At 38.6% G+C, this 12,954-nt stretch overlaps 1 protein-coding gene across 12 annotated transcripts in view; it reads right to left on the reverse strand.

Annotated features, from left to right (window-relative positions):
- Positions 1-12,954, reverse strand: part of rapgef2b (Rap guanine nucleotide exchange factor 2b) — a 100,145-nt gene that overhangs the window by 42,659 nt on the left and 44,532 nt on the right. For 10 of the 12 annotated variants that reach the window (XM_081611892.1, XM_081611886.1, XM_081611885.1 and 7 more), the window contains exons 5-6: positions 5,951-6,026; positions 1,919-2,086 (exon numbers count right to left, since the gene is read on the reverse strand). In XM_081611892.1, the coding sequence (XP_081468018.1) occupies positions 1,919-2,086; positions 5,951-6,026 (244 nt within the window). Of the gene's footprint in view, positions 1-1,918; positions 2,087-5,950; positions 6,027-11,212; positions 11,434-12,954 lie in introns of those variants that run through there. The other 2 variants (XM_081611893.1, XM_081611894.1) reach the window with 2 other exon arrangements.

Genomic DNA, 12,954 nt, shown 5'->3' on the forward strand with positions numbered 1-12,954 from the left:
ACTTTTAAGTCCCTTCCAACATACATAATTTAGTGTCTCAAACATTTTAACAGAATTGAACCATTTTACTAGTTTTTCAAAGGGCAAAATGCTGTTTAATCATCCTGCGTCATCTTAAAGGTGGCGACGTGGATCAACGTTTTTGTTCTGACTTGATGTTCTTCTGGATTGGCTGCATGTTCTACTGGCATGAGGAAGTTGAGGTTATGGACTGATTTTCTCTCCGCGGTTCCACACCTGTCCTCACATCTACTTTAAAGACGATGACTGAGATAAGCCCTTTTCTTCTTTCGCTTCAAAGAATCTCTTTGTTGTGCTTCTCTCCTCCTCAACAAGCCTCAGGGAGGAAGGAAGGAACGTTTGGGTTATGCCTGGCGTTCTAAATGCTACAGATTAGCATGCTATGCCAGCTTAGCAACCGCCAATATTCAGCATCTAAACTACCTTCTCCTTCAGCAACAGCGTTATTGTTAAATAATATGCCTTCCATACTGTACTTCTAAGTGTGCTCCCATTTGGTAATACTGGTTGTCATGGCGCAGGCTCCATCCTTCTCACAGAATTTGTTTCCGAGAACAGAGTTCAGAGTTCGTGCAGAGATGTCGGGCCATGAGAAAGTTCAGAACCGTCCAGCATGTATTTGGAGACCAGAGTGGGGTGTGATAAAAGCTGGAAGGAGATTACGTTTCTCCTTTTTAAGAGGAACAGATTCACAAAGTCGGAGACAAAAACAGACGAGTACCCTGACGAGGACCCGAGGGAACGCTGGGAACGAGAGGAATGCTGTGAAAGGCTTTGGAACAGGAAGTTGTGTGCAGGAACTGCATGGTGGCTATTTACTTATTTCTTTGAGCTTTCTTTTCCCAGGGAAATAAACTAAAGTGAAAAGAGTTTATGTGGAGGAACAACACTCAGCAACCAGCTATTTTTTCTTCAATGTAAAGATTAAAAAAAAGAGATCAAAATCTGACAATTTAGTTTTGATCTGCAGCTCAAATATTGAGATTTTTTTCTATTATTAAATGCATCAAAATTAAGACTGATAGTTTCACAGTGTCATTCTTTGTAGAAATTCAGTGCAAATATAAAATAAAACTTGCATTTGTTATATCCATATTCAAACACAGTAACTGGATCTATTTAATTGTAAGAAAAAGTTATAAAGAACCATTGTGGAAGGTTCGAAGTTGCAAACCAGTGTCTCTTATGTTATAATCCTTAGTAAAAATATTGGGACTGGCAGAGCAGACTTTGAAGAAAATCATGAATCGGTCTCAGTCAGGGAAAGCCTGACTGGTGCGTCTCTACTATCTGCGGTTTGAATTACTTTTAATAAGATTTTAAAGAAAGTGGAGTTTTCTCCAGCTATAGCATTTCTATTTCCACCTCCAGTACATGTGCACTGCCTATCAGCTGGAAGAAAACATGCCATTAAATTTTTTTCGTAAATTCACTGAAAACGCAACATCTCTACGAAAAAAAACCTAATGACTTAGCCAGTCACTTTAAAGAGATCACAAACACCCCAACATGAATCACAAATAGAGCTACTCTGACACCAAACAAGGTTCCAGAAGAGACTCAATTAGACAAGCTGAACAAACTACAGAAACATTAATTAAAAAGACGACAGATCAACAAACAGAAAGCTGAACGGTCTCAAGAGTCTCTAAACAGACACAGAAGTGGAGCAATTCTAATCCAACAAGAAGAAGGGAAACAATTTAAATCAGCAAAGATCAGAAGAAAGCATGAAGGAGCAGAAGGGCAGGGCAAAGCGAGCACCCCCCCACCAAAAGACCAGACATCACAGCACAACCTTCTCTGACCAGATCAGCTAAAGGCATAAAACACAAAGTTATCCCAACAGTGATTACAGCGGAGGACACAGCGAGGATAAACACTGGCTGAAACTCACCGTGTGGTAACCCCGCGCTACAGGCGGCTTTCCAGTGGGGTACGGATCCACCGTGTCGATGATAGTCTGTCGCTCGCCTTTCTGGTTGATCTTCCTAAAGCGCCGCCGGGACTGTCGGTGCGAGGCTTGTCGCTGAAAGTACTCCTCATTTTCATCCATATAGTCCACCTGCAAGCAACACGGATAGAAGGGGAGTGACCGTCTTCGTCTTCATTTACACCCCTCTCCTCTTCCTCATCCTCCCATCAGCAAAAGAAAACAAAATAATAACAAAACTCCCCCATGTCCCTCCTGCCTCCCGCCTCTCTGGTTGCGTAAAAATAGAAGTGTGTGTGTGGGCTGTGCGGCGCGGCACACACCGACGTCAAAGGATGCTTGCATCACAAAACAAGAGACAGTGAGGAATTTGTATGAGACTGGTGAGCTGGGAGAGAGGCGGACTGACAGGCAGACATAAACAAAGATGAAGTTCCGTGCAGAAAAAGACACTTTGCTACCTTAAGTTAAAATCTGGTTAAATCCCTGCTTCCATTCATAATGAATGAGGAGAAGGAGAAAAAACATGGAAAACTGGAACAGGACGGCTCTCATCCTACCAGGGAATCCTAAAATAGTTTTTCTATCTTCATGTTCGGGGCCCAATCCTTCTCATCTCTCTCTCTCGCTATTTTTCACATTTCTTGCAGCTCAACCTTTGGGATTACGCTGCTAAAAACCTCACTCCGCCTTACCAACGGCTGCCATGACAACAGCAGCAGAATTGTGTGCTAGCGAGGGCATAAAAGCGTGTTTGTGTGTCTAATTGCTCTCTCTAAGCTGTGTGTGTGTGCGTGTGCGTGTGCGTGTGTGTGTGTGTGTGTGTGTACAGTACAGGCACCTCGGCAGCGGATGAATGTGCTCATTTCACTGCAGCTTCATGGAGCCGAGTGGAAACTTTGCAGCAGGGGAACCTCTGATCCATCCTGCTCTGTAATTATGAAACGGCTTGGCTTCTGGGATAGCAAAAGCAACAGCTAGCAGCCAGCAGACCAGGGTGGAGGTGCTAATAAGGGGGGAGGATCTGCTGGAGTTGTCGTCCTATCTGCACTCATGGAGACGGCAATTATGTGAAATGAAGACGCACTGTGATTGCAGAGGTGGAAGTCTGTTGTCATTCCTGAACACTGACAGCATGCAGGTTACCTCTGCTGCTGTTCTTGGAAGGAAGATGAAAGTAGGGCATGCTTGAATTCCTTGAAAGACTGCAGTGCTTGTTCATGGGTGAGATTTTATTATGAGGTAAAAATAAAAAACTAACAAAAAAAAGCAACTAAAAACAGTTTCATCACTTCCTGTCAGATTATGACCGCAGATTTCATTGTATTTTTGTGAGAGTTTATGCAGGATTCCACAACAAAATAATAGGGTGCACCAAAATGGAAATTTTGCCAATATCAATATCTGATAATAATGTAGCGATATGCCAATATTGGCATCCCAACAAAATAATGCACCACTAAAGACCAAAAATCAGAAAAAAGTGAGGCGAAGGTTTGTTGAATGTTTTGCTGCTCTGTGTCAAAAACAATATTCTCTCAGAAAAAATGTTATTTTGGAAGCTTTTACTGTTTGCAGGATTCTTTATCTGACATTTTGGTGATGACAACTGAAATGCATTTCAAAAGGAAGGTTATACTTATGTTTAAGTTATGTTAAAAAAATTAAATACTTTTAAACACTTTGCAAAATCATTCAATGTTCTGCTGAACCATGACAATATAAAACTTGAACACGAGGAAATATGGAAATGTTTGGCTGTTGATTTGTTAAATTGTTGTTATTGAGTTAATACACAGATAAAATGGAAGATATGGAAATAAAATTTAAAAATTGTTACTTGGGGAAAAAATAAAAAGGAACTTTGAAAATAAAATGGATTTTATGCAGCAGTACATTCACATGATGAGACATGGTGGTGGCAGAATCACTGCAATTTCAACGCATTTTATTAATAAAAATAAATGTCCTACTTAGAATATGAGATAAAATTTACATAAAATACACTGAAGTTTGTAGTTTTAATGTGTGAAGCTGCTTTCGTGTGTTTGAACAGTGTGGCTGGATGAAGCTAGAAAACAAGGACAGCTTTTTGCACATGATCAGTATTCAGCACTTGGCTTCATGTTGAACCCATCAATAAAATCAGCATATTTGTACCAAGATTTGTTTTTTATTTGAGCCATAAGATTTGATTTAGTGGCTTTCATTTCTTCTTTATGGACTGATCATAAAGATGAGCACATTTATCTTTCATAAAGCCACAGACCATAAAAAGCCATCTTATCAACACAAACCTTGTCCAAAGTGGAGTGACGTAGTTACAAAGTAATGCTCCGGGTTTAGTACTGAGGACATTGATAAGAAATGTTGCAGCAGTATTTTACTCATGATGTCATATCTGCAGCTTTTTGGTGTCTCATGCAACTGTAATCTAAATCTTCTCAGGCCTGATGTAGCATGAAACTGATCAATAGATATTAGGACTTTTACTTTCTGCGTTATTTATGAAGCCTCCAAGAATAAAACCTCACTCTGAGGATGGGTCCATCTGTGAAAAGGTGGCAGATTCATCTTAAAATAAACTTCAGTTGGGTTTTCTTCTATTCTTCAGGTTTTAAACTGTGATGCGTTCTACTCTGCAAGTTGAAAGGTCAACAGATCCGATGCATTGCATTGGTGTATTAACAGACTTGAAGTTGCAGCTGTCTGAATGTGTCTTGGCAGGATCCTCAGCAGTCTATGGGGTGACTTCAGGCCCCAGTTAGCTTCTGTTCAGCAGATGACTGTTTCCTGCTGCCAACTTGGCCGCTGCGCTTTGCTCTGAGGGAAAATTTTATTCTCAGCCACTTTTAATTTTAGCAAAGCCGCATTAAGAGGGAAAAATCTAAATTTAATGAACACAAAGGTCTTGATGCCTAATAATATATCAAAAGTATATACATGCTGAACGAACCTCCAATCTAAAGCCCACTTTGTGTTACAACTTGATATAGTTTATATAGCAGGCCACACAGGATGATGCAACTTTCACACTGCAGGTGGTAAGTGGATAACTGTGGGTTTAACAATAATCCATTAAGACATGATGCAACATGCGAGTGAACTCATGTCCACGTTAATGGCTGCTTTCTGAAGTTTCAGTGGATTTACACAGAGAAAGTCATCCATACTCAGCTCCCAGCACTTACTGTCATTTCAAAATATAAACTAAAACTGGCCTCAAATTTATGGAACACATTTCTACAGTGAACAGTAAGAAGAAAAGGAAAGGTAAGGGGTAGAAAGAGCAGAAGGAAAGACAGAAGGAAGGAATGAGGCAATGGCAGAAAGATGGAAGTAGGACACAAAAAGTGAAAGAGTGGGATGAAATTAATGAAGGAAGTTAAGGAAAAAAGGACAAAAGTAAATAAAGAAGAAAAGAATGAAGGGCATATGGAAGGAATAAATGGAGGACAAAAGGGAAGTAGAACATCAAAGTGAAAGGAAAGAAGAAGGAAACTGAAAGGAAGTAATCAAGGAATGAAGATGATTAGAATGATGAAAGAAACAGAAATGATGGACAAAAAAGGGACACAAGTGAGGAAAGAAGGAAGAATACAAGGAAGGAAGAAAGCAAGGGAAAAAAGTAGAAATAAGGAAGAAGGAATGAAGGAAGAAGAAAAAGTGGGCAGATAGGATACAGTGAGTGTATGGAAGGAAAGAGAAAAGGAAAGAAGTAATTGAGTAAGTAAGCAGGGAAATAAGGAAGGAAAGAAGGAAGCAATAAAGAAGGAAAGTAGGAAGGGCACATGGAAGAAAAGTGGGCATAATGACAAGAAAAGATACAAGAAAGGAATGCCAATGGGAATAAAGTGAGAAAAAATAAACATCTGCAACATTTTATTTTCTTATTTACTTATTTATCTTAGAAAATACATCAGATTTCACACTTTTTATAAGAACAAAGGAAGTCTGCTCTGAGCAGGAGTTTAAAAAGCAGAGAAATGAACTCACCACAATCATTTCTGAGGGTTCAAGGACGATGCATTCACATCCACGCCGCAGGCTGCCTGCTGATCGCTTCCCAAAACTAAACAAGAAAAAAAAAACATCAATAATGCACCTTAAAGCAACAGAGTCTGGTTTGACTTGCACTATATTCACATATGAACACGTTTCTCTGTTAATCGTTGTCAGATAGGATCAGAGGAGAATCCCATAAATGTATTTCTACCCAAACACAGTGAAAAGCTTTGACTGTACACCGCCTCCTTTCAGATTCAGGAGGGAAACACCCGGCTCTGGAAAACTCCACTCTCATGACGTCAGTTTGTACAGCAAGCCCTCCTTCTAATGATCAGAGAAATATTAAAAGCAGCAAAGATCCAAAATGAATTAAAAAAAAAAAAAGATTCTCAGCCATGGAAATTTTAAGCATACAGATCCCAGTTGTGGGTGTTGGGAAGAATGCTGCCTTTGTCCAGAACACGATTCCCATCTAGACAAACAAGAGCGTCCTTGTTTGTTATTTTAAACATCTTTCGCTTCACAATGTGACCCAAATCTCGATTGCTGGCTCATTGTTTGGTTAGATAAACTCCTGAGATTCATTGGAGTTAGGGTAACAAACCATCTCTGTTTGCATCATTCAGATATAGGAGCATTTTAAAATATAGTCTTCTTAATCAAAAGCATCTATTTTATTTTAAAAGTACTAACATTCAAGTAATGTTGATTATTAACAGATTTCACGTTTGAAAGATACCATCATACTTGATAGCTGGTAGTGGTGGTTAATTCTCCCTTCAGAGGCAACAAGGGGATTAACTAATAAAAGTTTTTAACGTTTAGAAATGTTCTTTTGACATATGAATTATTTTCAGAGCGAACCCATTGTGCACAAGTTCTGGATGAAACCCCAGGTTGAAACCTCGACCAGAGTTTTGTCACTGCAAAAACACAAAATATTGCCAAATGTTTTTGGTTTAGTTTCTACTGTAAATATCATGGTACCTTTGAAATAAGACAAAACTCACATAAAAGTAACTTTTCAGCAAGATAGAGAAGCTTGTTTTAAGTGAATAATTCCTTAATATTGATGAGAAAGTACTGGTTCTACTGCTATATTGTTACTTATGGGAAGTTATTTAAATTACTTAAAACAAGCTCCTTTGTTGTGCTGAAAATGTTGTGACTTAGTTTTGTCTTATTGCAAATGTACTAAAGTCTTTGCACTAGAAACTAGACAAACATACTTTGTGTGACTTTGTGTTTTTGCAGCGTTGGTGAAAGTTTTCCTCCAACTCCAAAGTTGAGGAAACAATGATGTTTGTGTCAGTGATTAATTTAAAGTTTGCTAAAGCTGCACTGTGTACTTTTAAATAAGGTCTGGAGTGACTCTACTAAAGTGTGCAAGTGTGGTCGCTGTGACAGATTTTTATTTTCCTAACTGAACCACTGGCCTCTCCCACACAGACTCTTGATTCGGGATCAACACAGTTCATTTAAAGTCCATTTATAGTTACGTGTTACCACACTGTCTGAAGTGACTTTACTTGGTTTTTAAACCATAATAACCATGAAATATTACAGGATAAATGCTGTATTGATCTGATTTCAGGGTATTTGATCCAACCCTGTAATCTTCTGTGGAGAGGAAGATGTTTCAGCTTCAGTAGACATTATTTCCATAAACGACCCGGATTTGGACTCCACAGTGGAAACCCACACAACTGACAACCAGGGTGAAGCAAAAGCTTTTAGGAAACTAAAGTCCAAGAGAAAAAAGCCCTATGTTAATTATCTATTTATATATGATGGATGACGACTACAGACCACCGCTTGTTCAATATTTAAAGATTTTATTTTTGTTGTCTAATGTCATCAACTAAGCTATAAAGATGTTTAAAATCCACTGGCAAACTGGTATCTCAGGTAGGTAAAGGCGCCCAGAGATTAAGTGAGTGGCCAATGAGAGCAGACCTCAGGCCCAGAGGACATAAACACTTTGGGCTTGTGGCTACATGTTATAGCTGGGGTTTGTTCACGCTGGGAAATAATTACCAGCTGGCTGCAGTGGCACAGAGCAGACACATTCACTTCTCCAAGCAGATCTCACTGGCTTTGCTTTTCTTGTTCTAGAAAACGCTTAGAAACTTTATCAACTCTTGTCAGTCTGTCTGTTTAGTGACAAAGTGCATTTTTCCAAGCTCACTTTGATAACTCAACAATTTAAAAAGCAATAAGTTAAGCCAAGAAGCTTGTGTTAAATCAAAGAAAACATGAGCGGCAGCCTGAGGGCGATGGCAGCGAGTGGGTTAATGCTGATTGTTGCTGTTTGCTTTGCCTGAGCTTCAGTCTAACGCTGTTGTAACTCTGCTTGTATTCCCTGACAAACACAAGCCTGAATTCCACCACGGGACAAAACACACCGACGCGAAGAGCTTACTCAGTATTTTTATTGCGGTTCTCAACAAGAAGACAAATGCTGTAATTCTTTTGCAACTGGTTTCCAGCTCTGCTGATTTGTCAGGGGGGCAGTGGCTTTACAGGAAGCTAGGTCTGCTTCTGATGCTACCAGCAGCTCTAAGCTGTGTTTCCACCCATATACATATCACAAACGCATCAGGACGCCCAGTGCAGACAGCAGAGTGACATGTTCAATCATGCTCCTCCATTCCTGACATTAGTAATCCAGTGCTCAATTTTACATAAAAAATAAACGCACCGCTGGCAATGTGAGATATTAAAGCAGGGATTATGGAAGTGCAGCGTGGGGGAGGAACACAAACCTATCTTGTTTGGAGATTAAAGCTTGTAGTGCTCCAGGACTAGCAGTGAAAGTAAATAAATAAATAAAAAATCTTGCAAGAGCAGAAATTATGTGAAGAATTGATTGGGATGGTGTCACTTCTAAAATTAATACAAATACTTGATTTTTATCAGCAAAACTGATGGTGCTGAAGTGCACCAAGCAGTTCCTACGAATTACCAAGCAATGAGGAATTTAGTCTGAAGTGAGCTCTGTTTCAGCTTTCCTGAGAACTGCAGAAGATGGGAAACTTCCAAAACCAGAAAGACAAATTTAACAACCAGAGAAATACGTCAGAATGAATCATTACTCTCATATTATTAACACAGAAAAGCTGCAACACTGATTGTTTTTCGTTCTTTTACTATTGTTTAAACCAACGATAAGAACCTGACTAAATCTGCTACTATTCATTTAGTCCTTCACTTGCTGGGACTAGGACATGCTCTCCATGTACAAAGAAAACAGTTGAGAAGATTCTTCACATTGATGAATTAGAAGAATAAAATGGTGCAATAAAGTAGCATATAAGATCTTTATTTACAGATTGTTGTTACAGATAGGGCTGAAATGATTAATCAGATTAATAGTAATGAACCAGCTATTGAAATAATAGTCAACTGATGAAGTAATTAATAAAGAATTTATTGGAGCATACAGACTAAAAAAGGCAGATTGCTGAAAACATATTCAGAACAGTAATTGAGCCAAAACTGTACAAAATATATACACTTTGTACTCAAAATGAAAAAAAAATCTGCTTTAATTATGTTCTACCCAGAACTCCTCAAAAGGTATTGTTTTATCTTCACCAACTGCAAATTGTAAATAAATAAATAAATCTAAAAGTAAACATCTTTTATTATCTTACTATTAAATGGTTAATCTAAAAAATAAACAATCAGCTTTACACTGTATTGACAAGTCAATCAGAAAGGGCTTAGATTTTATATGTTGATATCAGAAGCATTTTTCTAGCTGTAGATCATCCTTTGTTTCAAATAATCAAGCATGCACTGAGGAAATGCTGTTATGGTATTCTAGACAAGAACATTTTTATTTTCTTTTTTCAAAAAATTAGCTGAATTATTGGTTTCAATTTTCTGTGCATTATTGATTTGTCTTAATCAGATAAAAATTTGGCAAAACCTGTGCCAATTTTTTTTATCTTTATCAAATATCCTCATCCAAAAAAGATATCGGATATCTTTGTACAATAAAGATATCGGATAAATGATTATTTGAATAAAATAATCACGAGTTGGAGCCCTGGTTTCAGATCCCTGTCTCGTTTAGTTGCATGCTAATTTGTAAATGAATGCATCAAAACTAGGAAGTTGGGCATCATCAGAAGTAGTAAAGCTCATAGGTAAACTGTGCAATTCAACAAAATCAGAATCCAAAAACCGCAAACATCATTTCACCTCCAGCTTTTATATCCAATAAAGTGTTAGGCGTTTTATTCCAAAGGTTAAAGCTGTAATTCTATAGACAAGCCAACCAGTTTACCTTTATCATCCAGAGTAAACTGACTTAGAGCCTGGAAAACGATCAGCTGCTACATTTCAGTCATCTCTGACAGACTCTCCTCTGCCTTGGTGGCCCTTTAGCATTCCAACCAACCTGCACATCTGAAATATCATTCCACAGGGATCACTAACCCTGAAGCCTGGATCCTGGATCTGATCTGGGTGGATACGATCTCTTCACTTTGCTTAGGTATTAAACTCACTAAAAGGGAAATGCTGGATTTTAACACTACAACACTCTAAGCTGAATAAAGTTTAGATTCCCTGGTTTTACAACACTTTGGAAGAGTGTAGAGAAGAGACTGGAGGAGAGGAGTGACTGGTCATGATTCATAATTTGATGAAAACCACATTTGAGTTTGAAGCGCTCTGGAGCATCTGTATCAGCTGCAGCTGACCGCTCGCCCACCTGGCAAAGATGAACAGAATGCTTAGGAGGATCATCATGGCTGGATCACACACAGCCTAAACCTTTACCCTCAGACCCAAAATAGAAGTCATCACTGAGGCCAAGAATGTCCGAATGACTCGTGACTTTAACTTCCCAAAATACAAGTTTCCTGACACTGACAAGAAAGGGAAGAAGTGTGATTGAAACAACTAAAAGAGCAATTCATTTGGAACATATTAAACGCATTTACCCCTGCAGCATGAGCAGTATGTCTTGTTTTGGTTATAAAGTTACCAAAAGTCGCAAACCTGATAAATACACACCCGTTCCTGGCTGACATATCCTAAATAACTTCAAAGGCGTGCTTCACATTCCAGACGTGACTGCTTTACAGCTACCAGCTCCCGGCGTGGAGACGAGCCCCACTTTAAGCTCACAACCCTGAACTCCAGAGTCGACGGAAGATCTAGTGAGAGCTATAATCATGTCTTTAGGTTGAATCAGACTGAAGAAGCTGCAGCTGCTGCCGGAGCGTGAGCACTCACCCTGTCACACTAAAGTGCTCGCAGAGTGACACGGCCACCTGGGAAGACAACAGGATCCCACCTTAAAATATCTCCTCCTGATAGTCCGGAAAGAGTCCCAAAAATCCGTCCCAAGCTCTGGGACTAATGTGTGACTGCAGCATATCGTCCTGCACACACCCGCTGCTGCCGTCGGAGATCTGCGTTTTGTGAAATGGGAGTGTGTGGCTCTGAAAGTGAGTGTGTGTGTGTGTGTGTGGATCAGCTCCTGTCTAAAAGCTCTGCCCCCTTTCTCGTCTGCCCTTCCTCTCTCCCAGCGTAATGTGGAGCGTAGACGACAGACAGCATTCCAGCGTACAACTCACTTCCTGCTACAGTCACCGCATGAGAGAGGGAGGGAGGACAGTTTGTTCTCAGGGTATTTATGTTGTAGTTAGGTGTAGACCGCTGTCCTCCCATTACAGTAAAAATTCCTCACTTTATTAAATCTTTTAGTTTTAATTCAATAAAAATATATTTTAAGAAAGTTTTTTATTATTTTTTTTAATTGGACAGTTTATACTAAACTCAATCCTTTTACTGGAATCCAGATGCATAAGAGGAAATTCCCTTAAAGTTTCAGGAATCTTCTCTAACATGTTTTACATATTTAAATTTCAACATGACTCAGCAAAGATATCACATCACCTTAAAGCAGTCTGTTGATGGCAGTCTGTTTTTGAAAAATGACTATAATTTACTGTGAACACTAATAAAAACTTAATAGATCATAGTCTTTAAAAATCAGTAACTTCACTCAGGTGATCTCCATTCCATTCAATGTGAGACGAATTGCACAAATTGGCTGGACCTCTGCTAAATTAGGTCAGCCACTTTAAAGTGGATGAATATTTATGCAATTAATAATACTATTATCAATTTTCACTTTGACATGAAAGTCTTTTTTATTGGGTTCTTGTCAAAAAGCAAAATTTTACTGATGATGACTGATTTCTAAAAACAATAAGTGGGTAAAGCACCAAATCAAAGAAAGTGAACAATTTTATAGGAACCGTTTCATAGACAGAGAAAGGAGATGAAATTTAATCTTTCAACTCTGTCTTGATTAACAAACGTTAAAACTCCTGTTTTAAGTCAGGATGGACGACATGTCGACATCAATATGCCAGTAGTGGTTTGATAAGTAAAACTGGACTGAAATTAACAACCAATCTTTATTTTCATTTTGTTGCAGACTATGCGGGTTGGTCAGCCATGTGATGCGTGTTTGGTCATGTAATAGTCACAGTTATGTAATGCAGGATGGTGGGGGTTTTAACTAAAGTAGAGAAGTAAGGTTGATGTTGTTAGTGTCAAAATTGATGTATATTATCATACAGTTAAATATTAGAATCCAACATAATATCAATATCGGCCCAATTTTTCATATTGGCACTTTTAGTCTACAAAGAACTTACCAAGAGCATGTGGTTCAATGAACTCTGATAAAAACACAAATATGGCCAAGGTTATTCACAATTGTATATGCAATGGGAATAAATGTCATTTCTTTACAGATTCCAACATTTTAAACATGCTCAAATAACCTGAGTTTTATTAGATTGTATGGAGTACAGAATATTTGGCTGCTTCCTCTCCCTCAACTGCTGCTGTGCACTTCCAACTAGCTGGATGAAAGATGACATGTTTCCTTTACTTGGAATTAAAAAAAAAAAAAGATCAGCAGTTTGAAAATAGCTTTGGACACAAAAAACACAAGTAGT

The sequence above is a fragment of the Poecilia reticulata genome, chromosome 10, assembly GCF_904066995.2.
Source record: "Poecilia reticulata chromosome 10, P_reticulata-male-v2, whole genome shotgun sequence".
In the NCBI taxonomy this organism is placed as follows: domain Eukaryota; kingdom Metazoa; phylum Chordata; class Actinopteri; order Cyprinodontiformes; family Poeciliidae; genus Poecilia; species Poecilia reticulata.